The sequence below is a fragment of the Equus caballus genome, chromosome 29, assembly GCF_041296265.1.
Source record: "Equus caballus isolate H_3958 breed thoroughbred chromosome 29, TB-T2T, whole genome shotgun sequence".
Taxonomy (NCBI): Eukaryota; Metazoa; Chordata; class Mammalia; order Perissodactyla; family Equidae; genus Equus; species Equus caballus.
Genome location: NC_091712.1, coordinates 20,773,606 through 20,801,486, shown reverse-complemented (window position 1 = coordinate 20,801,486; position 27,881 = coordinate 20,773,606). Strand labels below are relative to the sequence as shown.

At 39.0% G+C, this 27,881-nt stretch overlaps 1 protein-coding gene across 12 annotated transcripts in view; it reads right to left on the bottom strand.

The window, feature by feature from the left end:
- ODAD2 (outer dynein arm docking complex subunit 2) overlaps window positions 1–27,881 on the bottom strand; it is a 186,688-nt gene that overhangs the window by 16,912 nt on the left and 141,895 nt on the right. For 9 of the 12 annotated variants that reach the window (XM_023632245.2, XM_023632243.2, XM_023632244.2 and 6 more), the window contains 2 exons: window positions 24,229–24,417; window positions 22,755–22,976 (listed from right to left, as the gene is read on the bottom strand). The exons of the other annotated variants lie outside the window; for them this stretch is intronic. In XM_023632245.2, coding sequence (XP_023488013.1) covers window positions 22,755–22,976; window positions 24,229–24,417 — 411 coding nt within the window. The remainder of the gene's footprint in view (window positions 1–22,754; window positions 22,977–24,228; window positions 24,418–27,881) is intronic. 12 annotated transcript variants of the gene reach the window in all.

Here is a 27,881-nt window from a genome sequence, read left to right as displayed (position 1 = left end):
ATTTCTCTTTTAAAACTTATTTATAATGTCTAAGATCTTTAAAAGTGGAACCTAAAAAATATTACCATAAAATTTCACAAAGTAATGTTTCTACCAACTCTGACAAAAAACCCCTGATAACCTCCTAAAAATTTTTAATACATAACTAAATATTAATTTTGGTCTTGCCTTTTTGCTAAACTTATGTAAAATGATCCTTTTTAGTGTCATCTATATAAGACCTTCAAATTGCAGTGAAAGGAACTGAATGAATTTTAGAACAGAATGATCCTTCTTCTTCTTCTGGCAAAGACCGTGTTCATTTCAGAGTCCATCTTGCATGATTTTTGCCAAGTTAGCTGTTCAGAATTGCAGGGCTGGCCCTAAGCATGGTATTTAGGCCAGTGATTAAAAAAATTTTTTTTTCCGTATTGGAACTCTTTTCTTTTTCTCCCCCCAAACAAAACCTTAACTCTTCTATGAAATTCACATATACATAAAACGTACATACGTAAGATAAAATGAAGCATCTGAAGACAAAATAGAGCATGGGATCCTAGAACTCTGCCTGTTCCTTCCTGTTCCCCAAATAGACTCTCAAGGTACCTTCTCCAATTTCATAATGCACAAAAAAACACTAGTCTTCATAATTGGAGGAGGGCTAATCTTTGGTCTCCTCACTTTATTCCTGGAATTTCTTTCTCACTACAGAACACCTCCCCTTGCTGCTCACTCCTCAACTGGTGAGGCCAGCTCACGGCTCATTCATTCCACACAGATCTGTTCAATTCACACTTACTCTTCCAACAATCACCCCAAACCACTACCTGCCCCACAATCCTAACAACTCTCATTCTCTCAATTCTGACAGTCTCAGTCAGACTTTTGGAAGCCCACATTTTAAACACATTCCTACTGAGTCTTAAATGACTCATAGCCTTGCTCACTCTTCCCAGATTTTAAAATTTACATTTACAAGTTTTTAAGAAGATAATTGTTAAGCCAAATCTTTAGTTTATGAAATTTCAAATTATATGCCAAAGTGATAAATTTTAGGTAGCACAATGAAATAGTTCTATTTAGGTAGGTCTTTTGGGTCTCCCTAAACTGATACCTGTAGAACAGTGTTTATGTTATATTGACCTGTCTCAGGATCCTCCTGAGAGAGCTGGGATGGAGCATCGTTAAGCCTGGTCCCCGACCAGCCCAGAGTTCCTGATCAAACATTTTAATAAAGCCATCCCTTCAATATTGATCTTACTTTAAACTCAGTTTGAATCTGAGGTGCTTAAGTAGCTTACTTGGGTCATTACTTATTTTGTGTTGATCTAGCTTTCTTCAATGCATATCTTATACTTCTGGCAAAATTTTCTTTTTAAATCAATTTTTTCTCTATTATGTCTTTTTGGATATATCATATCCAAACGCAGGTGGGCAAGTCTTTGTTTCCTATGTTCAATCAGGTAAAGATGTCACTGATTACCTGTGATGTGATGTAGAAGGTACTGTGAGGAAGACACAGTCCAGCTCTCAAATTGTGTATAGGGTGAGGAGTCAGGCATGTGGTGGCCGGTGGCCAGGGGGACAGCCCTCTCTCTGTCTCGTGGCAGAGGACCAGAAGACAGAGACCGATGGCTGCACAGCTTTCTGGATGTTACATGCCCAGTGTCCTCAGACTCAGGGAATAGGTGGTGGGGCAGGTCTCTCTCTTTACAAAGCAAAGCTGAGGCAGGACACAAGCCAAACTCGGACAGGCTTTTCTCAGTTCATCATCACCCAACCTCCACCAGAAATGGCATTCCCCCACCCATGCCACCATGAGGCATCCAGGAAAGGCAGGGAGGGTGGTATCCCTCGAGAAGGAAGGAGACAATAACCATAGCTAACATTTCAACAAACAGTGCTTACCATGTCTCAGGCACTATTCAAAGTGCCTTATATATACTAATTTATTTAATGCTCTCAAGAAACCCAGAGTTAAATACTATTAATATTCTAGTGTTACAGATGAGAAAACTGCAGCCTAGAGAGACTAAGTCAATTAGTCTTGGACTCTGCCTCTTCGGTGTTTAGTGCCCATGGAGAGGGAGCTGGTCTGGCCTGCTCCCTGGATGCCTGGTGACAGTATTCCCTGAGATGCGGCTGGTTCTCCCCGGCCCTTGGGCCATCATGCCCAAACCGAAGGCTGAAATTTGTAGTCACGGTCAACTGCCTCCACTTGAAATGGTTCCATTCAGTGGTGCCTCTTTGTTTCTGCAACCCCTCCCTGTGGGTACCATGGAACATGTGGCTCCCCTGCATGCCATGTGCAGTCTTTGGGGACCAGGACCTCCCTTTGGCTGACCCTTCTGGATGCTGCTTCCACCAATGATGCACCATTGCTCCTGCACCATATTGGACTTGCAGCCAAGCACACTCAGAACCCCTTATTTTCATCTTTGTATCCTTGAGGGCTAACAGAGGGCTAACTCAGTCAACACTATTTTGAAGTTAAGATGCTCTGCATATTTCGTCTCCAGCAACAAACAAGGCTGAGAAGATTTCGAAATTACTCCTCTGATTCTTTCATTCATTTCAACTCATACTCCTTTTTAAAACGCACTTGAATTATTTTTCTCTGGTACATAGTAAAAGTTACTAGACACTCTTTTGCCTGGGCATGATGACTCTGGATCTCTCTGGTTTAATATTCCTTATAGCTTACTTGTATTCACAGACTGGACTTTACCGTGTATGTTGTTTTTCAAATTGTTCAATAAGATTATTCCTAGTATTGACCCTTGAAAGGATGTTGCCGGGAAAGAGCTGCCTTCTCCATCTACTCTCTCTCTTGTGCCTGTCCCCTTGTCAGGTCCCCTAATTATAACAAAGCTTACTTCTTTCCCCCTCATGTTGAGTCATAAACACACATACAGACACACTCACACACACATGTTCCTTTTCTTTTTTTCTTTTGCTGAGGGAGATTCACCCTGAGCCAACATCTGTGCCAATCCCCCTCTATTTTTTTGTATGTGGGACACCTCCACAGCATGGCTGGTGAGTGGAATAGGTCTGTGCCTGGGATCTGAACCCGTGAACCCAGGCCGCCGAAGCAGAGTGCTTAGCTGCTTTGGTACAGAACTTTGTCAAAAATGTCCTGGAAATCTACATAGTAACCTGGCTTTCTCCTTTTGAGGCTATCACAGTAAAGGAACCCATAAGCTCTGTTAGCACATTTCACGAATTACTGGAATACACATAACCAGCAATGCTATTTTCCCCCTCAACCTTTATTGCTTTACACGTAGGGCCAAAGGACTTAACGTTGCTTTCAACAGGGTGCATTCACAATGCAAATCTTATTCCCCATGATCCTATGGTATGTTAAAGCTCTCATATATCAAAACAAAACATCTCTTTTTCAGCCTATCCATTCACTCTGACATAAGCCGTTGCTGAGAAAATTATCCTAGTAAGCAATAAAGGAGTAAGTAATAGAAATCATTTTTAAAATTATTTCAGTAAAGTTGAAGCGTAGAAGAAAGCATCAGTACAAGATGGCTTTTCCAGCTTGGCAGAGGCAGGTGGAATCTGTGATGAAATTTTTACCTTAATGCAACAGACTAGCTTTCTTCTTTGCCCAGCCTTGTTTTTTTGAAGTTTTTCATGTACCACAATATACATAATAAAGGGTAGTTAAATTCGCTCCGAACCCCAGCTACATGACCATGACATATTTGGAGGTGACTTTGAGGTACATTCCCGAATATGGTGCAATGCTTTCTAAATTTACAGTCTGATTTCCTGCTGCCAGCTACGACTGCCAAATGCTTCCGATAGTGCGGCCAGTTTGTGGTGTCCCTAAAAATCATCAGCAATTTGAAAACATTAGCGCCTGGCAATAGTCATACTCTGCAATGATTGCCTGTATTTATCACCTTACTTTTCCAGGGTATAAACTGAAAAAAAAAAAAAAATCAAAGAGAAAAATTAAACTTCTCTAGCAGCAGGGAAAATAGAGAGTTGAAAACCAAAGGCATGAGAGGAACTTAGCCTCTTTCTGTATTGTTCGCAAATTAAACAATTTAAGCTCTGTGGCTTATGTGGCTACGTAGAGGAGAAATACCGTAAATGTATATCCCTCCTCAGATCCTTTTTATTTTGTCTTCACATTTGCAGGCTGTTTTGCTATTAGGATATTATGGTTATGTGGCAGGGCTAAAAATGGGGAGAGCAGTTCATTGCCTCATTCAACAAATATTTACTATGTTCTGCTCTGTGGCAGGAACTGTTCCCAGGAATGCAGAAGTGGACGAGACAGGCATGGCTTCTGCCCTCAGGAATCTTACAATCTACTGAGACAAACAATTACATCATTACCTTAGAGAGGAAGAGATGTACACGTCTTAGGAAAGCACAGATGGGGCCAGGGGGTGAATGTGGACTTCCCGGGGGAACAAGAGTGAATCTGAAACCTGCCAGATAGACGTGAGCAACGCAAAGAGTGGCGTGGGGATCTGGAGGTCATTCCAGGCAGAGGGACAGTCGGGGCACCTACAGAGAGTGGCAGTTTGTGCAGAGCACAGAGGTGCCAGCAGAGGGGGTGAGTGGCTTCCAGCCCCTGCTCTGTTCCCCTCATATGTCCTGGCTTGTAGCTGCCTCCTACCAAGAGCATGTTTTTTTTCACAAGGTAGTAGCAAATGCTTGCCAAGCCGTGTCCCATAAGGATATTACTTTGAGCCCATGATAAACTGTTTTCACATAAAGAACCCAAAATTTAGTAGTCTAAACAACCTAGAAGTTTTTTTCTTTTATGTTACACTGCATGAGCAAGGGGACCAGGGCTGGTAGCATGGTACTGCCATCTTCCACGTGTTGGCCCATTTCTGAGTCCAAAGCTGCCCCAGTGGCCTCTATCCCTCAGCCTTGGGGAACAGAGCTGGGACCCAGGGAAACCGTGTGTTCTTGGACGTACGGCAAGAAACACAAGTCACATTCTCACTTCCCTTCATGAGAACTTAGTCATATGATCGCACTGAGACTCAGGAGAAGCTGAGAAATGTATTGTGTGGCTGGCAGCCATGTGCTGCGCTAAAATGTTCATCAAAGGGGAGGATGGATGTTAGTGGATATCCAGCAGTCCATGCCACAAGGGAGGATGGAGAGAGAGGGGCAAGATGATGGCAGAGCGACAGGCAGGAATCAGGTCATGCAAGGCCGTGTTCAAAGCAAACGGAAACCACGTTAGTGTTTTAAAAAGTTCAGTGGCACATTTATGAGTACTCGCCCACAGAAAAGGCTTTTACAGAAAAGGCTTGGTAAAGGTAAACAAAAGCCACGGTTTCCTGGTGATTCTCCCTTTTAATTATCCTATATCCTTGTTTATCAACAACCCAAATTCTGCATGCAGAGGACACACATCTGATTCAGATGGCCTCTGAAGAAATTGCCTGAGAGCTTACATTTGAACAGAAAATTTTGTGTCGATGTAGAGAGAAACCTGAACTATCTTGTATTACTCAGCTTTATGCTGTCAGTGACCCTAGGACATGCCCTGAGTCTACCCACAGGCACACAGTTCCCAAGAAAACACACAGCCTAAGGTGGAGAGGTGGCTGCACCAGCACATTCATATCTGTAGACAGAGCAAGGCCTCTGCATCCTGGCCAAGCCACGGGAGAACCAAACCACTCTCAAGAGTGGCACGGTGCCTGCCACGGATAAAGGGTCCCTGCATGTGGCATTCAGGCCCTGAGGAGAAACTGCTGAAAGCCAGCACCTCAAATTCTGTCTACACTGAAAACATTGAGGCTGAGGACTTGGTAGCTGCTCATAGAATTAGTTAGTTTAAGATTCAGGAACAGGACTTGAACCCAGGGAGGAAGCCTGTAGAAAGCCACCTCTCTCACATCCATAGCCTCGACTTGGCAGAATTCTACTCCTGACAAAAACAACCACAATAAGAGTGTTCTGATGCGCCTACCATGAGGCAGGCTCTTGATATATATATTTTTTTCTCGTCATTTCATCCTCTCTGTAACTCTTAGAGGGAAATATTGTCATCCTTATAGGACTGAGGAGGACACAGAGCCCAAGGAAGCTGGGTGACTTGGCAGCTGCACTGACAGCCAGGATTCAAACCCAGTTCTGTTTGGCCCCAAACACACACTCATTTCCCTGCACCCTGTCTTATTTATTTAATTAGTAGGCTTCAGAATCACATTTATTCATTTTCCAAATTGGATCAATGAGCATCCTTTGTGACATCAGTCTAAATTATATTGTTATATACCTATACCATCTAAAATGCTGTTTTCAAAACCTACCTAAATTTGCATACAAATCATTGGCTACATCCTTTGAAAAGTACATCAGAAAATTCTGATGTTCTTATTCTTGAAACAGCTTGTGGCAGATTCAGTGCCTATTAGCTGTCAGGATCCTTGTCTTAATGGTTCACTCTCAAATCATTCTTTTTGTGATAGGACATGATTTCTCTTAGAGTTTCAATGAATATGAAAACTACTGTTAAACCATATTAGTGGTTTTGATTTGTTAATGATAAGTGTAATTGATTGATTAAGGTCTGGTTAATAGTCAATTAATCAGTTATTAATTTAATTGAGCAACTATCAGAGCTAAAACTTGAAATGGTGCTGAAGCACAGAGGACTGATTTAATAAAAATCAAACCTAAAGAGGATAGTTAAGTGAATCACAACTAAGCCTCAAGAATATACACAGGCTTCTTTCACTTAGCATACTGTTTTTGAGATTCGCCCATGATGTTGCATGTGTCAGTGGCTTGTTCTTTTTTGTGGCTGGGTAGTATTCAACTGTATGGATGCACCTTTGGTTGTTTATCCATTCATCTGTTAGGGACATTTTGATTGTTTCTATGTTTGGTGATTATGAATAATTCTGCTATCTCCCTTCACATACAGGTCTTTGTGTGTGCATGTGTTTTAGTTTCTCTTGGGTAGATATCTGGGAGTGGAGGTGCTAGGTCATATAGGAAGTGTATGTTTAGCTTTTAAGAAACTGGCAAACTTTTTTCCAAGGTGGTTGTACCATTTCGCATTCTCGTCAGTAGTAGATGACGCTTCCGGTGCCCCCATATTCTTGTCAGCACTTGATATTGTCAGTCTTTTGAATTGTACCCATTCTGATAGGTGTGTGGTGGTGATGCATGAAGTTTGAGTCTGCATTTCCCTGATGACTAATGGTGTTGAGTATCTTTTCATGTGCTTATTTGCCCTTCACATAGTTTTGCTGAGGTGTCCAGATATTTTGCCAATTTTTAATTGAGTTATCATCTTCTTATTGAGCTGTAAAAATTCTTTACATAATTTGAATAACACAAGTCCTTTGTCAGATATGTAAAAAATATGTGTATGTGTGTGTGTAGACTTGCCCTGGTTTTGCAGAAAAAAGCTGGACCGAATGTTGCTTAAGTTAGGCTCTTGATTGCCCGGCTTCCAGATCCCAAACTGCCCCATTGCAAGGATTTCTGGGACTTGTACAAGCAAAACTGAGGGCACATTTTGGTGCAGGAACGGTACATTCATCCAGAGGGATACTTTGTTGTCAACATAACTTCACTGTAAAATAAAGTAGCATCTTTGCTGCCTCTCCTGGTCATAGTGAGGACACCACGTTTCCATCTGTGCTGCCCTCCAACCACGTGGCATTGCGCGGCAGCATCCCAGCCCCACCTCTGGGGAATCCTGCAGTACATCTTAGACGAGTGTTTCTACCCTTCTTTGGCAGAGATGACAATTTTCAAAGAGGTTTGCATTTCCACTTCTGTGCATGCAAGATGGAATGAAAAATATCGGGTTGACATTCTGACAAGTAGTTTCATTGGCAAGTGACCATCTAAGAAAAAATACCTTAGAAATTTATTTTCACAGAAATTTGATCAGATTTCCCCTAATCAGAAAATCATGGTCTGGTGAAAATAGCAACATTTGCAGGAGTTAGTGTGCATATTTTAAGTCATTTCTTACAATAAGCAGAGGTATAATACGAAGGCCCCCATTGTAAAGAGACCCCATCAAACTGCATGTCGGTTTTCATTGCTGTAAACGGAGCATTTGGGCTGTTTTTCTAATTTTTTCCTCCTCAGGGATTCAAAATTTAATCTTGGTTATAAAGAATGATAGCTTAAACTTTAGGAATATTTTTCTTACTTTTACTCCCAGGTAAACAAAGACCTAGAGAATGAAGTGCTTTTTCCCAAAAGCAAACTAGGATATTATAAACAAGTCCTGACTTGTTAACCATGAGGATAAGCCATTAGGTTTGATCACTCCTGAACCACAGATATGGTTGTTCTGATTTAAATTTGCATAGGCTATAATTAACTTGATGTTAAAAATGTAACTTTTGTTTAGCACCTGTAGTTTTAAATTTGTGTCCAAAGACATTTCAAAGAGAGACTATGGCAATGGGTCAGGAAATAGAGAAAACAGCTCCTAAAAACCTAAGAGTTTTGTATTTTTTTAATAACAAAAACTGATTGATTCTGAAGGAAATAAAAGGAGTCTTAGAAGGGAATGTTAATGCATGCATATTTTTGGTACATTAAAGACTCTAACGTGTTAATTCAAGCACTGTGTGCTTTTTGTATATAACAGATTGCTGTTTTCAAGGGAAAAACAGAAGATACTTTCTGAGTGCCAAAAACTACTTATTCATGAAGTCTGAAATACCATTATTATTATTATTAATTCTTACGTCTAACATCTGTGAATAGCTTCTTATACGAGAAAACCATTTTGGGTCAGCTGGAGGCGAAAAATAATGAGCTGGCCTCCTGCCTTTGTGTATTGATTCAAGTAGCTGCCAATTAATAAAATTGATTTTTTTTTTGTTCCTGGGATAAATTTCAGAAAAGGAAAACAAACAGTTGTTGGTGCTTTTCATAAATTTCCAATGGAAAGAATCTATTTCTCACAAGTCTGAAGACTGACGGTACTATAAGTAACCAAACAATTACGAGAAGCTGCCCGGTGTATTTCTGTGGTTTAGCAAAAGGGCCAAGTCGGAAGGAAAAGACATTCCCGGCATTTTCTGAAGCTAGATAAATACAGAGAAGAAATATAGATGAAAGATGGAACTGCTCTCTATAGCCCCTGCCAGATTCCTCGACTTTTTGGCATACTGATTGAATTTGGCAAACGTAACCAGTAGCAATCTTTTCCATTAAAAAGAGCAGCATATACTTTATTTTACCATACTGTTTGTGCATTTTTGACCCTTCGGAACTGTCTCTCTTTTTTAGAAAGTGATTCTTTCTGCAGAGTTGGCTGCAATTTCATTTATTTGAAATGGATCATTTATCACCAAAAAAGCTGCAGGGCAGAGCTACTGTTGAACAGCTCCCATAGATCTCCAGCTCGGCAGGAAAAGCATCTTTTTCTGAGACCCAAAGATGCTTTTACACGTGCCAACAGCATCTTATGCCAACCTAACGCCTTCATATCCAAACCTATTTAAATTTGAAGAATCCTGAACTGTACAGTTTAGACAAGATAAGCTACCCAGGCCTGTCATTTTCCTATATTTGTAATTAGAAAAACTGCAATGGAGTCTGACGTTCCTAATTTTGGTAACATGATTATGTTAAGAAAAAGATGAACTCTCCAGTCCAAAATTTAATTTTCATGGACTCCAACACTCCTTAACCCTAAATTGTTTCTTATCTGGCACTGATTCTATAGTAAACTTCTTAGGATATATAAATAATACTCTAAAAATATGCCACTCAGGAGGCAGCATCAAGGCCCTGGTTTCCAGCTTCACCCAACTCAGGAAAGGGTGGCCCACACCTGGTAGGTCTTTAACATGATTCAGATGGAAATGACTTTTTGTTTTTGCCTTTCCTTGGGTTCCTCTATACTAAACAAAAATAAAAGATTACGACATTTACCTATTGCTCTGCAGGTTTTGAATGCAACATGATGGACAGGTTTTTGGTTTTACACAGCCAAAAATTCGGGCAGCCTTTGAACAGTTGACAGTGATTTGGACATATTATTGTTCTAATGTTATTTGCCGTCTTGTGCTCTCTTTCTTAATCATTAAGTAGCAGCTAATTTAAAGCAAGGGAAAAGCTTTAGCTTGCTGTGAGTGCCAGATAAACCCTGTGGTTTCAATTTAAAGTTTGGAACCAACAGTGACCGATATAAAAATGAGAATCTGTAATTTGCCAAGTTGAAAATCCCAAAACCAAGATGTGAAGGCTTCACAGGTCTATATGTGTGTAAAATGAAGATTGTTTTGCATAGATTTACAATGGTGAAGGGGTGCCTTTTCTTAAACTTGGGTTGACAGTATAATAACACACCTCATTTAATCACGAAGTATTTGACAAAAAAAGAGCCAAATGTTACCGTTTAAACTTCAGAATGCTAAATCCATACCAGCAGTTGGCAATAGCTAGGTCTGGAATATTTTCAATAAAAATTATAAATAATTACCTTTCACATTTTATAATTTACATCCATTTAACTCACAAAGCTTGATTTATGAAAGAGTTTTTTAATAAAAAGAAAATAAATAAAGCTAGCCAAAGCTGTTAGCAAGAATTTATAATTTTAACAAACAAGGCCCAACATTTTAGAAATATTGGGTAAAATGCCCTCTGTGCGTCTTTCAAACACTTGCAATAATAACCTCACTACAAAAGTATAGATAACTAACACATCCTGAATAACAGCATGATAATAAAAGATAGTGAATGTCAACTGACCTAACAATTTCCCACGTCAGTGGTCCAGAGATTGAAATCCTGGCTTGTCACATTAATGCACACATTTATAGTGTCTTCTCAGTGCACCAGGAATGCTCTTAACTGTCTGTGGACCTCACCCTCAGTGGCAAGCCTTGGAAGCCATTCTGTAAAATACCACACTGTTTCCTTGTCCACACTTGTTTGGACGAGGGGTGGGTACTTTTCCCAAACTGGGCCAATCAGATTCCATTCCCTGGGATCTTTGAATTGAAAGTGAAAATAATATGGGACCTCACTGGGTGACTGGAGAGTAAAAAGCTAGGAGAAACAGTGGAGAAAACCGTGGAGAAACAGAGAAAGCCAACTGGCAGAGAAAGACTGAAATGAAATGGATACAGAAAGGAGGAGAGATGACGGATGAAAAAAAATAGATGCTAAAAAACCTTTGAGGCCCTTGTCCCAGCACCTTCGAAGGGCTCTGCTGCTTTCTTGCCCATGAGATCTGTCAAACATCCATGTGTCCTCTTTGGTGCCCAAGCTACTTGAGTTATTTATGTTGCTTGAAATTTACTGTATCCTAATGGATCCTGCATTCTTATCTATGGGACTTTGGACACATTGTATCTATGGACCTTTAAAATAGGGACAGTAATGCCTGCATCACAGGGTTCTTGTGAAGACTAAATGAGGTAAGGAATAAAGCACCTAGTCCAGCAGCCAACACTCAGTAATTGGCTGCTATTTTAAAAAAAGATTATACTGTAATATACATTTTATAAAATATATACAATTATTTATATTAACTATTTTTTAGTCAAAGAAAAGCACTGCAATCTCTTATTATTAAGTTTAATATTCTAATCTGTGCTAATTATTCATTTAATGGACGATTCCAAATTATTTGGTGAAATTTAAAATAAAAATGAGTGTTGGTAGCACCTGTTATCACTATGGTTATTTTCCCTTTGTAATAGAACACTTTAAAAAAAAAAAGTTTGTGAATGCATCCTTAATTCCTCCTGTTCCTTTAACCTCTCATCTAATCTGTAACGAAGGCGCACTTAGGCCGCCATGTTCTTGCACGCTGACAGCTCACAGACTCCTAGAGGGCTCTTGGCTTCCACTCTTTCTGACTGGCTCCCTACACACCTCTAAGAGTGATCTTTTAAAAGCACAAATGGGATCATGCCACTTTTCCAACTAAAATCTTTCAATGGCTTCTCAGTACACTAGAATAAAATCCCAGTTCCTTACTATGGCCTAGCATTCCCCATGTAATCCAGCCCCACCCAGCTCTCCCGACGCATCTTGTGTCACTCTCATTGCCTCACTCCTTCAACTGCCCTGATCTTCTTGCAGGTCCTTGGAAACTCTAAGCACATTCCCACCCGATGGCCTCTGCACACACTTTTTGTCTGCAGACTCTTCTGTGTTCATCCTTCATATCTTAGTTTAGATACACTTGCTCCAAGGTGCTTTCTCTGACTTCCTGGTCTAAAGTGGGCTATCCCTCTGTTACTCTCATTCAACCCCATTTGTTTCCTTCACAGCATTCGGCACACTTGGTAATTATTTTGTCCATTTATTTATTTTGACCAGGCCCTTCTTGTAGTGCTTGAGACGGTTATAAGACCCTGGGCCCTACTCTCTCCTCCTGAATTCTGGGCGTGGTGAATAGAAGGGCACGTCCTGCCTGGGAGGAGAATCTGTACACCGTATCTTTATTCTACTCCTTTGAAAAAGGGGTGCCCTGGTGAGGGAGGAGTTTTTCCTGGACTGGCACGAAGCATATGTGGTCATTCTGGACTACACTTTTCAAGCGGTCTCACCCCCACTTAGCAATGCATATTTTCCTCTGATTTCAATAGATTAAGAACCAACATATGGCAATGGAGTAGGGTGGAATCACCTCTTCCTTCCCAGACCAGCTGCCTCCAGGCCTCAAGCAGCTTTGTCCATTTATTCCAGGGTGCCATACAAATACTGCACGTTTTTCTGCTGACAGGGAGAAAGGTTAGGAAGCGCTGTATCGTGTAACACATACATTGATATCCTTTCAAAGGCAACAAAATTAATTGGATTGGCCAGAGGTCTGGCATACTGTGTCAGATCTTATATTCCTATTTTCAAAGCTTATGGCTTTGAAGTAATACTTTTTTATAGTATTAGCAGAAACTCCTCCTTGTTGTCTTTTCTTTGATGAGGAGCAAATAAAGGGTCCTAGACAGACTGTCTTCACACTCTGCTGGGGTTCTGTAAAGCTAGATGCCACAACTACATGCCCATCTTCATTCCACACAGGCAGAGCCACACTCATCCTGTTCAGCATGACATCACACACTGGAACACTCTAAGCACACAATCGTATTTGTTGGGTGGACTAAGATTTCCATGCAATGGATTAATCATCATCAGGCGTTCTCTAACCTTTTCCTTTGAAGAGGTTGACCTTCATTTCCCTTGTGTTCAGGGTGACTCTCTTGCCATTAAAACTCCTGTGCATCGGTGGTTCTCAAACTTTCACATACTTCCCAGTCACCTTAGGAACTTGGTTAAAATACAGTTTCCTGGTCTTATTCATGGAGACTCTATGTCAGTCAATTTAGGCTATGGCCCAGCAACCTATATTTTTTTAACAAGCCGCATATTGCTTCTGGACTGGTAGACTACAGACCACACTTTGGGAAACACTGCTGAAATGGACCATTGTCCCTTAACGTGGCCCGTGAGTAACTGCTGGGACCTCTGCATAAACTCAAGACTATTGTGTGAGGAGATAGGAGAGTTCGGACTTACAAGTTGTTATAAGACTAAGAATGGACACTGTTATTCATGATATGCTAAGAGGTGTGAGCTTTTTGTCCCAGGTTTCCAGTTTGAACTTAATTTTAATTTCTTTGATTAGGGATTTTTCTTTTTATTATATAATAATTAATGATATTTCTAGTACCTAGAAGTGTGCCCCTTGGTGGTGGGAGATGTTTTTACAAGGAAAAATAAGACATGAAAAGGTGACTAGTTACAAAGATCTTGGACTTTTGGAATATAGCTCATGTAAGCGGGAGGTTTAGAAATTTGATATAGATTAGTGAAAAAGGTTTAAATTAAATCCAAAGCTCATGTATTCAGGTTTTTTAGTTTCAATTTTTTAAATTTTAAAAATGTCAAATATATATAACACACACACATATATACATACACACATACACAGCATACAATGCTATTAATATTAAGTAAATTAACTAATATATCATTACCTATGGAAAATATAGCTACTCATTAAAGTCTATGTAATAGAAATATAATTTTTTTAAAAAAATCACCTGGTTTTAACTTCATATACTATAACTCTTACTAGTAATAATGTTTAATTGGCATAAATTAAGACTATGCAGAAGCTTCAAGGGCAGCAGGAGAGGCTGGAAAATTATGAAAACTAAGGAGAGAAAGAGTATTTGGGGCGTATTTTCAAGAGACGGAGTAAGGGCTGTGATAGGAAGGACAGGCGCCATTCCACCATAAAACAAGTGTGCTCTCCGCCGGTCCCAGCGCCCCGTGTGCCTTCCCGCACAGCTGCTCTGCCTTGTGAAGCAGTTCCCCACCAGGCTAGTCCTTCAAACACCGCCCTAAACACGGACGCCCGCACCCACACACGCGCCCCTGGGACCTCAGCTCTCCCTCTACCTTGCAGGGGATGTTAAGAGAACAGGCCCTGAAACCAGATTTCTTGGGTCCTTTCCTTATGACCTGGGTGATTTGGGGCAAGTCACTTAACGTCTATGAAACTCAGTTTCCTTACCCATAAAATGAAGATAATAACAATTCCTATCCCACTGTGTGATGGAGAAGGTTGAATAGAAGAAAATGTGTAAATGTGCTTTTAGAATAGTGTCTGGCTTCTAGGAAGCTGAATAAATGAAAATATTACTTTCATTATTGTCTACCTCTTTTACTGCTCTTCCATGCAGCTCTCTTTTTCATCTTTTCTCACCTTTGGTTTTCAAGAAGGGGAGGGCAGTTTATTTCACTGGGAGGGGGGTGGTGATGACTCAGCAGAAGCAAGCTGGAGTCCTGTTCATGAATCCATGATCGCAGAGCTGGCTTGGACAAGTGAGACAAGTATTCTATCAGCTCAGACCCTCCCAGGCACATTCAGTTTCTCCCAAGGGCTCCCTGGATATTTTAGAAGACAGCTGAATCATCTCAAGGGCAAAGGCATTGCCTAGCACTCTCCGAGGAAAACTTAAAAAGAAAAAAAAGTGGCTTTCAAGAGTCCTTCTTGTATCAGACTTTTATATGCATTAAACTTGTAAGAAAGCGAAGATTTAAGATTTGAATTGTTAATTCCTACTGAAGGGATTCTTATTTTGCAAACCTTTCTATAAAGGGAAGTGAAGTGCTGAATAAATATGAAAAGGATGGCTCCTAGTGGGTTTCACAAACAGAACTATGAAAGGGCAGCATGGCCTAGTGCGGTAATTTTCGATTCTTTTTAAGGCAGCAAAAAGCTGTTTTGAAAACCAGATCACAATTCTAATATATAAAATGGAAAAAAATAGATGTTCTAATTGAAGTAGGTGCCCCCCACCCCAAGCATTGGCTTCCCCTTGCCCTGAGGTGAGGACCAGGTCCTGATCTCTCCCAGGGGAACCCTAAGGGCCCATGAGACATGGTTTGAAATTCACTCATCTAGGAGAAACAGCACTAAACTGTTTGGTGACAGTTTACATCATTTATTCCATCACTTATGATGTAATGCCATATATTGATTGTGGTTTTAGGTACTTCACTTATCTGGGCCTTAGTTTCCTCATCTGCAGAACCCTGTGTGTTTAAAATCGATAACTCACGTCTCCCAGCGCTCAATTCCCATGAATTTATTATCTAAAAAGAAAATAAGAATTCTGCTTTATGCCAAGATAGGCTAAGAGGGACTGGATTTACCTTCCTGTCTAAAACAATTTAAAAATGTAAAAATATATAAGGCAATGGCTTTCAAGACATTGGACATCAGACAACAAAGGACAGTGATCGCTGAGAGGAGGGGAACAAAAACGGTCAGCGCTAAGAGAGTTTCCAGGCTGCAGCACAGGGAGGGAGAACCCAAACCAAGCTTGGCAGTCTCCCTGAGCTGGGATATGTGGCTGGGAGTTTGGGGGCCAGAATGACTAGAGTCCTCAGGGCAAATTCCTGGAGAGGAGGGAGCCGAACACAGAACTCCGAGATCTGCAGCAAGTGCCCCGGAATCTTGAGTGCAGGACTAATCAACACTTGTGTGAGGAAACTACTCGAGGACAGGAAAACCACCGCCTGAAAGATTAGATGGAACAATGTTGGAAGCTCCCACATGGCGAGGAACATTGCCTGACCCCACTGCTCAGAGTGGTAGACTAGATAATTTATGGGACGTCAGGTAGAGTGATCAGAAGGGTCTTGCCTCAGTAGCAGGGAAGAATTAGCCCTGGAATTAACCCAACTCTAGTCGTGCTTACAAAGCACAAAAGCAAGAACTGAAAGGATTAAGTTGTTTCAAAGTAACATAACTGCATCTTAGAACAAAACTCAAGAATATTTATAGAAATACCAACAAAAAAGAATCTGACAATCAACACATTAAAATTCACTGTGTCTGACACGACCCATGATAAAGAAAAAAAATCAGTCCATTGAGAGCAACCCAGAAATGATATTAGAAGTGTTATTAGGACTGGATTCCATATGTGCAAGAAGCTAGAGGAGAGACTCAACATGTTAGGTAGAGATAGGGAAGATATAAAAAAAAAGACCCAAATCAAATTTTGAGAGATGAAAATTACAGTATCTGACATGTAAAACACACTGGATGGAAATAAAGCCAAATTAAACATTGCAAGAAAAATAGATTGCTGAACTTGAAGATATAGAAATAGAAACATCCCAAATTAAAACACAGGGAGGAAAAAAGACTGAAAAAGTGAAGAGAGGCTTAAGCAGCTATGGGAAAACTTCAAGTAGCCAAATATAGGTGAAAGTAGAGTTTCCAAAGGACAATAGAAAGAGAAAGAGGGAAAGTATCTGAAGCAGCAATGGCTCAAAAGCTTCCAGATTTGATGAAAACTATAAGCCCAGAGATTCAAGAAACTCAACAAACACCAACCACAAGAAACATGAAGAAAAGGACACCAAGGCACATCATAAATCAAATTGCTCAAAATCAGTGAAAATGATAAAATCCTAAAAGCAGCCAAAGAAAAAAGAAATGTGGCATACAAGTGAGCAAACATAAGGATGATAGCAGATTTCTTCTCAGAAACAATGCAAATGAAAATAAAATGGAGCAACATGTTTAAAGTTCTGAAAGGAAAAAAGTCAGTGTAAAATTCCACATCCAGCAAAAATTTTTTCAAAGACAAAATAGTCTTTTTTAGACATATAAAAGCTGAAAGAATTCATCAGCAACAGAACTGTACTACAAGAAATGTTAAAAGTCCTTTAGGCAGTAAGAAAATGATAAATGAAAATCCGCATCTAGAAAAAAGGAATAAATAGCGCTTTTCCTATTTATTTAAGTCTCTGTAAAAGATAATTGACCATTTACCTCCAAAAACAAGAATAACGTATGTGGAGTTTACAATATATGTAGGAGTGCAATGTATGACAACAATAGCACAAAAGCCAGGAGGACAGAAATGGAAGCATACTGTTGTGTGATTCTTAAACTATATATTTATGTGTATAATTTGGAGGTACAGTGTGCTGAATTAAATATGTATACTGTAAACTCTAAAAAAACCACTAAAATAACAACAAAGGATCATAACTAATAAGCCAACAAAGGAGAGAAAATGAAATAATAAAAAATATATTCAATTAATCCAAGAGAAGACAGAGAAAGAAAAGAAAAGATAGAACAGATGGGAAAACCAGAAAACAAGGTGACACATTTAAAGCCAACCATGTCAATAGCACATTAATTGTAAATTATGTAAATACCCCTCAGCTTCCCTGAAAAAGGCAGAGGTTGAGCGTGGAATTAAAAAACAAGCCCCAACTGTACACTGCTTACAAATAGCCAGTTTAAATAAAAATACACAAATAGGGTAAAAGGATAGAAAATTTCTAGATTTTGTCATGGTAATACTAACCAAAGGAAAGCAGGAATATATCTATTAGTAGCAGAAATGGTAGATTTGTTTCAAAACAAAGAATATGACTAGGGATAAAGATGATTACCTCATAGTGATAAAGAGGTCATCAAGAGGACATACAATTCCTAAATATTTTTGCGCCTAATAAGAGAGCTTCAAAATACACAAAGAAAAAACAGATAGAACTGCAAGAAGAAATTAGCAAATCTACAATAATTGGTAGAACAAGTAGGCATTAAATCCATAAAGATGTAGAACACTTGAACAACAGTATCAACCAACTCGATCTTATTAAACTTCATTGGCCACTTTACCCAGCCACATCAAAACACTCATTCTTTTCAAGCGTATGTGGAACATGAACAAGATAAACATATTCTGGGTCACAGAACAAGTCTCAAATTTTTAAAAAATATTCAAGTAATACAATGTATGTTTTCTGGAATTAAATTATAGGACAGAGAGGGGCAAGAAAGAGGATACACAAAGGTGTACGAGGAAATTTTGGGGGTCATTATCTTGATTTGGTAATGGTTTCATGGAGTGTGTGTGTGTGTGTGTATACACATATACATTTGCATGTATGTATATATGTCAAAACTTATCAAATTGTATACTTTAAATATGCACATGTGTATGTCAATTATACCTAACTAATGCTATTACATTTTTTAAGTTCAAAAAATAAAAATGAAATAAGGAAAACATTTGATATATGTTATTAATATTAAAGTTAAACATGATAAACTAAAATCTAACTTATTGGGACCCTTAAGCAAACATAAATTTCTTTCTTGCTTCAAAGGAAACATGCAAATAACAAGAAAAAAGTCAATCAGAAACAAGTCTGCAGAGGACTCTACACATGGTATCATAATGTAGTCGCTGATGCCTAATAGTCCTACTAAGTAAATTTATCAGCGTATCGGCAAGTGGACTAACCCTAACACTCCAGGGGATACCTGAAATGTGAGAAAAGTACCCCAAACCACAGAATTACTTTGAGAGTTTTAATTAACAGAAAATATTATAATTCAATCAAATATTAAGTATGTAGACTGCTTATAGACACTGAGATCCGGGGTGAATTCAGTCTCTTAAAGTCTATTTCCTTGACTCAAAAACTTGAGTGATATTTTTCTTTTCCTGTGCCAGGCTTCAAAAGCTATGGGGAGTGTTTGCTTCTGGGTTCATCTTCCCACTTTTCTGGAACGCCACTACCTGTGCTGAGTCTGGGAGGCAGGCAAGACAACCCTTTCAGCTCCCCCCAAATTGAAATGCTCTCCCCTCACTCTGCCACTGCTGGACCCACTTCCGGTTGTATTTTCTACAATCTGTTCAATTTCCTGCCCTCCAGAAAGTTACAGGCCATAATGTAGCTTTCACCTGCCTGGTATGGAAATCTGCAAAAATAAATGCAATGTCATCCTGGGGAAGGGAGCTTAATGCCTTTTATAGTGCTCATCATCTTTCTATTCAATCACTTTCTCTGTCTTAGGAAACGGCTTGTCTTGCTCAGTTTTTCCTGCAACTTCTTCCCCCCCTTATATTACTTCCTATGTTGCGGTTTTGCTATAATTAGCAAGTAGCTTTGGTACATCTCCTAGACATCTCATATTTTCAATATTGTTACCAACAGCTCTGCATCCACATTCACAAGGCTTTGTAATGATACGAGACTCTGAGCTGACACTTTTGAGAAGGAGGTCTGTGTCCAATCATAAAGAGGACACGGATTGAGTTCTTCCTATTACGTTGTATTTACCGGAGCAGGGGACTTATTGGTTCCTACAGAAGTGCTTCTTACCTGGAAAGGCTCTACCACAAGGATTATTTTTCAACATAATTGAGGCAGGAAATCCTTGTTGACCACTTAGCAGCGTTTAAACACAAACCCTTTGGAAACTCGCTCTTCCTTTGGCTCCTAGAACTGCTGGTTAACCTGTTAACTTCTCGAGTTTACTTTGACAGCTCCTCCTCCTAGTTTATTTGCTCTGTGAGTGGAAAATGTAGACATTTTCCAGGTTTCTCTGAACTCTCTGCCAAAAACATCTTATCCGCCCTGGCTCATGGCTTAATATTTCTCCACCGATACTTCCTGAATCTTCCTCTCTCTCCCGTCTCTAGACTCACGCTGTCCAATAAGGAAACCACTGGCCACGAGTGAGAACCTGATATGTGGCCTGTCCAAATTGACATGTAGTGTAAGTGTAAAATACACACCGGATTTTGAAGACTTAGCACAAAAAAAAAAAAGATAATGTAAAATATCTTCTTAGTATTTTTTATATTGATTATATGTTAAAATAATATTTTGGATTTATTGGGTTAAATAAATATATTACTAAAATAATTATATAATTTTACCTGTGTCTTTTTATCTTTCCTGAAATTGTGGCTACTAGAAAATTTAATATTACATATGTAGCTCATGTTGCATTCTTACTGGACAGCACTGCTCTAGACGTAAAATTCAAACTGCCAATTTAAACTGAACACATTAGAAACTGAACTCAATCTGTTCCAGACCCACAAGGCTGCTCGTTCACTGTTATTGCAGAATCAACATCAGTTCACACGAGACAGATCCATCGCATGACGTCAGGCGCTGCTGCTGTTGAGGAAATTGTACGGCGAAGGTTAATTCCAGAATAAATTACTTATAACAGGGTGACAGGATGATTCTGGTAACTGTCAAAGCACCTGTCGACAATGCTCCTGGGCAGCTGCGGCAGGAATGGTGCAGGACTGGGAAATAACACTGAGCATTTGACTAGGAAGGTGCAGTAGCAATTAAGAATGAAAACAGCCAGGGATTTGCCAAAATAGTGGATAAAGTTTATATGCATTTGAACTCAGAAATGCCAGGAGTTACACATTGTGACATATTCACTGCAGGTACTATAACCTCCCTAATGTGCCAAATACTTTCTTCATTATCTCTGCTAATGGAACCTTTCTCTTCATCTAGCCTGAAAGTTGGAGTCATTTTTGACTCAACCTTTTCCTTTATTCCCCATATCCAAGCAACTACCAAACTCCATTTATTCTGTGTACATCTGGTATACTACACCCTCATTTCTTCCCTCCTTAAAGAAAACGAGAGAAGGAAGACACAGGTCCTTACGCTTCACCGATGGTCCCAAGAAGGAAGAGCCCATGGTAAGGCCTGCCTCTCTACTGTGACAGAGTAACTTATAAAAAGCAAGGTCCCGTTCTTTACAGTTGTCCTCCAGTAGAAATAGCAGGTAGTCAGGAATGCAAATAGATGAGACAGAGAGGTCCTCAAGATACCTCATGATACTCTCAAGATGTCAAGATACCTGGTGATGAGCTGGGAAGGGTCTAGAGCACAACAAACCCTACTTTCTTTCTTCTTTTTCTAACACATATAAGCTGTGTGGGTGGGTGAACAGCTTCCAGACTTGAATAGCAGAATACAATTCATAAGTGATTTTGGATTATCTATTGACTTGCATTAGAAGAAATAATTGAGAGTTGCATACACACGCAGGATATACGCCAATTGAACTGTAATGTGTAAGCCTTATTAAATTTACAACTTTCTGAGTAGTCTAGAAATTCTCTTCTTAAAGTAACTGGCAATTGTCTAAGCATATGTTATATGTCAGACACTTTATGGGTCCACTTAATTTTTATAGCTTCGTTTTTTTTAAAGACTGTATACTATGGCAAGTTAGGTTGTGCAAGTCCTTGTTCCACAATAGAATGTGTAAGTTTAAATTAGAAAAGCTTCTATTTTGAAATGTGAACATAATCATGTGAAAGTGGCATTTTTATCATTCTTTAGCAATTTGAAATTAACATTCCCAATATATCTTTTATAATTTGCTTTGAAAAATTAGTACTTAGTTTAAAAGTTGCTTTTTACGCCAGCTTTTTGCTTGAAGAAATTAATTTGGCCTAACCCATGCTATAAAAACAGATTTATAATGGAAAAGTTGACATATTTGAATGTAAATTGGGTTTAATTTCAGAAAAATTAACATCATATTCTTCAACTATAATAGGTTTGAAGGATAAATTAAAATAATTGCCTCAAAAAATTACCAATTGGGATTTTAAGCTTTATTCCTCCTAAGATGTTTCATATTCGGCATATATAAAATTGACTAGATATGATTAACCGGAGATTTTATTTTAACTCTTGTCTAAAATATCAAGCCCGCCTTGGGTATACATTTCAAAATGCATCTCGTTGTCATAGGCTCCAAATTGAGGCAATAAGCAGTAAAATTATAGTGTACAAGAAAACAACCTAAAGAAAATAACTAACATTTAAATCAATTTCTCCTAATACATTAAGCTGTTCATGTACTCAAGTATTTTTGTATTTATTGTGATCAAAATATCCCATTCAGAAGCTCTAGGTGGTTTCCAAGTACAGGTACACTACAAACCTATGCGCAGAAACTCTCCTACCTGTTGATTAAAGGCAAATAAAATTCGATGCAAATTGTTTTTTGAAAAAATGTCTTTGAATTAGTCTTTTGCTATTACGGTTAAGACTGTAAGCTATAGTCTAGTTGTGATTTCAGCCAATTCCTTTGTTGTTTAGTTGGTGCCCATATTTTACTATTTCTGGGCTGAGTAAATAATATACTATATAAAATTATGAATACCACTGTTCACGCTCTGCACATTTTCTTTAATCAAATTCAAATTAGGGAATGATTACTTATTTTACTGAGTCCATTTTATATTTTTTGATTTAGAAAAATTTACCTCCACACAACTTTTTTGCAGCATAAGCTATGATACCACATGGCTCAAATGCAGCCATGACCCAACAAGTAGGCAGTTTTGTGTGTTAAAATACCCACTTTTGTAAAACCTTAACACTACTTAAGTTTCTTTCCAACTACATTTACCTAACTTGGAATAAACCACAAAGTCAATCAACTGTACCTTTACTGCACCATTCTCATGCATGGTGATGCAGTTATCAGCATCTTCTGAGAGTTGGTACAAGGCTTGAGCTGTTGCTCGATGCACGTTGGTGTCATTTGATTTCAGGTAACGCACTAACGGAGCCACTGCGTTGTGCTCACCGAAGGCCACTCTGTTTCTGCCCCACATACAGCAATGTGAAATAGCTTCTGCTAGATGATGCCTCAGTTTATCACTATTCTGCACAAAGGAAACAAATTGTGGTATGTGCATTGTAATGATCCTGTGAGATCATGTTTATGTGCTAGATGTTTCTTACCTGCTAAGATGCCAATGAGTCAAGAGAGAAGGGCTAGCTGGCTATTCAGGCAATGTCTTGAAGGGAACTAGTATTTTGGTGGGTCACCAATGGACCAAGTTTCAATCTTGAGTTTTCTTTTTATGAACTGAACATAAACAGTGCACTCAATCAAAGGCAATCAGGTGTCTGGCATTAGTTATTTGCTCAAGGCTGAATTTCCTTTTGAGTAAGTCCACTTACAATGCAAAATTACAGGTCAGCAAGAGGTTTAGTAAAAACATAATTCTTAAGGGAGCATTTCACTTAACTGGGATAAGGGATTAAGCCTACTTCTTCGCCCTAGGAATACTTCCACATCAAGAATACATCTTGGTTTCCGAGAGAACAAATAGTGCAGCCAACAATGACACGTTTTGAGTCTGCCATTTCCCTTTCTGTATTCTTCATGAAGACTATATCTTTCTTTTTGTATGTAATTACCTTGTACAGGTATAACATAATTGAATAGAGTATAGTTTTCTGTTTATTAATTGTACCATTCTTTGGATTCAGGCAACAACTTGGTGTCCTTAGCTAAATCTGGCAGATAGGAACTCAACGTTAGACTGGCCCTAAAAAGTCTTGTAGACCGAGCCTCCTTCCAACGATTGAATTTCTGCTCTACGACTTCTCTGCCAAGTGGTAGTCCAAGCTATGCGCAGATACCTCTGGTCATGGTGAAGCCCTCATCTCTCAAGGCTGCTTATTCTATCTGGCACAGCTCTGGATAAACAACACAGTTAATGCCAAAGTCTTCTAGCTCAAGAATGCCATCAATGCAAGCTTGCTGAGGTGCATTAACTTCTCAGGTTGGCATGAACAATTATCTTAAGGAAAATAATAATTATGATGGTGACGAAGATGATAGTTAACACTTACACAATAACATTTATATTTGCCAACACTTTGCTTGCCAGTGACAAATAAAAAACAGCCTCTATTTTATAAGGATCTTGCATATTAACATTGTCTGGTATAAAATACACTTTCATGCTGATTCGTCTCAGAGAAATTAATTAATCAAAATCTCATACATAATAAGTGATAGATATTAAACTTGAATCCAGGTCCCTGGACTTTAAGCTCATTGTTTTTGCCACTACACTACACACTTATGACAATATGCATTTAAAATAAAAAGATGTTACTTACTGTATTTGCTAGTTTAGACAATAAAGGGACAACTCCATGATCTGTAATAACAGCTAAATTTTCTTGATCTTTTGCTATATTGGTAATAGCAGCACATACACTTGCCAAAACTTCTTTATTATCTGATTTCAGTAAATTGACAACAAGTTCCAAACCACCAACAAAGGAACGAACCATTTCTCCAGCATCCTAGGTAATAATAAAAATAAAGATGATATAAAAAATAAACATATTTAGGCACTTTTAAAAAAAGCAGAAAGTAATTATAAGGCTGTGAGGTACATCTTTGGCATGAAAAATAAATTTGGTTTTAATTTATTTCTACGTTTTATATAATTTCCATATATGTATGTATAAAGTATATGTGTATATATACATACAATTCAGTTTCAACAAATATTTATTGAACAACAATTATGTGAGAGTCACTGTACTAACTACTGGGGATATAGAAGTTAATAAAATGTGGCTAAGTCTTATTCGCAGTAGTTATGTTCTACAAAGTAATCACAAAAACTGAATTAGTGAATACGGAATCATTGCTCCTAGGAGAAATACAGGATTAGGTTCCTGCAAGCTTTTGGTCACATTTTCATCAACTGATCAATACATAACCTTATTTAATGTTTGTTTCTGTTTAAAGACATCTTATTTTATATATTGTTAATTCATTAACATCGAACTCATGGACAATACAACAACTCATGCCTCAATGAAGCTTATCTAACGCATGCAATTCTCTGTAGGGCAAATCACAGCCTGCTTGCGCTTAGGAACCCTAGACAGAATTTCAGTACTGTGCTTGGGGGCCATTTTAAACAGTGAAATCACCAATGAAACCCACAAAAATGTGGAAAATGTAGTACTAAGTAGACTGCAAAATGGACACTTGTTTATAGTATGAGAGCTGAAACAAGAAGGCAGAGAATCATCCTGTTCGACCTCAGCTGAGAACACGTATGTTGGGTGACTCAAATCCTTCACCTCTCTTTGCAGGTCCAAGAATGTCTGAGGAAGTGCTGTGAGTAATGATTTTGGGGTTACAAAAAATTTTAGCAAGTAGGCAAATTCCCAAGCAGAATCTCTGATTAATATGGATTGGCTGTGTACACTCTTTTGCCATCATGTTGCTTACAATCCAGTGGGGAACATGGGCATTGAGAAATTACAATTATAATGGACAGCATTAAGGAGAAAGAGGTAAAGAAACCACAGATACACACAACAAAGGAGTCTCAGCTGGTGTAAAGATTCAAGGACTGCCTTCCAAGAGGCTGTCTGTAAGCCAAGGCCTAAGGGATGAGGAGTCATGCAGTGCGAAGGGGATTCTGGGTGGAGGAATCATCACGTAACACAGATCTGAGAGTGAAAGAGAGCTGACTTTTGTCTACTTCAGAATGGTTAGAGCATAAAATAGGAAAGAGAGAATGGGAGAAAATGAAACTTTTCGAGAGGCAAGATCTTGAAGGGTCTTATAAGCCTTGGTGGAGAGTTTGGAGTTCATTTTAAGGGCATGTGAAAGCCACTGAAGAGGTTTAAATGTGTGTCAGGGGAGGTGGGGGAGGGGATTTTACCAATTTAGTATCATGGGAGCTCTCTCAGGATTGTAGAGTTGGGGTTGGGGCAAGGAATGGTGTTGGGAACTCAGAGATTATTTCACTGAGTTCAGATAAGAGGTGGTGATAGTTTGGAAGCGGGTGATGGTCTTGGCCTGGAGAGAAAGGTGCGGGTTTGTGAAGGTTGACTGGAGAAGATACGGCTGAGTGATTCAATGATGGATCCCCACGTTTCCGGCTTGACCTACTGGTACTAAAGTTGGAAAGGCAGGGGTTTTTTTGCTTTCTTGTGGGAGAAAGGGTGGTATTTGGTATTAAAATACCTAATTTGTGGGGTTTTAAAAAATGTTTTTAATTGCAGTAACATTGGATTATAACATTATATAGCTTTCAGATGTACATCATAATATATTTCAAATTCTGTGTAGATTACATCATGTTCACCACCCAAAAAAACTAATTATAGTCCATCCCCTCACATGTGAGCCGAATCACCCCTTTTGCCCTCCCCCCTTCCCCTCTGGTAACGACCAATCCAATCTCCAATGCTACGTGTTTGTTTGTTGTTGTTGTTATCTTCTACTTATGAGTGACATCATATGGTATTTGACTTTCTCCCTCTGACTTATTTCATTCAGCATAATACCCTCAAGGTCCATCCATGTTGTCACAAATGGCTGGATTTCATCATTTCTTATGGCTGAGTAGTATTCCATTGTGTATATATACCACATCTTCTCTATCCATTCGTCCCTTGATGGGCACCTAGGTTGCTTCCAAGTCTTGGCTATCGTGTATAATGCTTCAATGAACATAGGGGTGCAAGTATCTTAATGTCTTTGCGTTTTCAAGTTCTTAGGATAAATACCCAGCAGTTGGATAGCTGCATCATATGGTAGATATATTCTTAATTTTCTGAGGATACTCCATACTGCTTTCCATAATGGCTGCACCAGTTTGCACTCCCACCAGCAGTGAACAAGGGTTATCTTCTTTCCACATCCTCTCCAACATTTGTTGTTTCCTGTCTTGCTAATTATAGCCATTCTGACCGGAGTGAGGTGATACCTCATTGTAGTTTTGATTTGCGTTTCCCTGATAGCTAATGACGTTGAGCATCTTTTCATATGCCTGTTGGCCATCCGTATATCTTCTTTGGAGAAATCTCTTTTCAGATCCTTTGCCCATCTTTTAATTGGATTGTTGGGGTTTTTTTGTTGTTGAGCTGTGCGAGTTCTTTGTATATTTTGGATATTAACCCCTTATCTGATATATGCTTTGCAAATATCTTCTCCACTTGTTAGGTTGTCTTCTCGTTTTGTTGATGGTTTCCTTTGCTGTGCAGAAGCTTTTTAGTTTGATGTAGTCCCATTTGTTCATTTTTTCTTTTGTTTCCCTTGCCTGGTCAGACATGGGACTTGAAAATATGCTGCTAAGACCGATGTCAAAGAGCGTACTGCCTATGTTTTCTTCTAGAAGTTTCATGGTTTCGGGTCTTACATTCAAGTCTTTAATCCATTTTGAGTTGATTTTTGTGCATGGTGTAAGAGAATGGTCTACTTTTATTCTTTTGCATGTGGCTGTCCAGTTCTCCCAGCACCATTTATTGAAGAGACTCTCCTTTCTCCATCGTATGCTCTTGGCTCCCTTATCGAATATTAGCTGTCCATAAATGTGTAGACTTACTAACATACCTAATTTGAATGAAGTACCCACAAGACATTTAAGTGCAAACATCCAGGAGTCAGTTGGATATATGGGCTTGGATCGCAGGAAAGAAAACTAGGCTGGTGATGTACATTTGGAAGTCATTAGCATAAAGATTGTAACTCAAGTGAAAGTGGGGTGGGGGATGAGATAAAAGGGGGCTCTCCATCCCAGTGTTGCAAGTGTGGGCAAAGGAAAACAATTTGTCAAAGGCACCTGAAAAAGATGGTTGAACAGAAATCCCCGCCTCCCCTGATGTATGGCAGTGGCTGTGTAATGCCCACCAATTATTTGGCTCCATGGCTTTTTCAAATAATAGAAATTAACATCTTTTGAGCACCAATTACATATCAGGCACTTTGCATAAATTATCTCAGTTAAACCTCACAA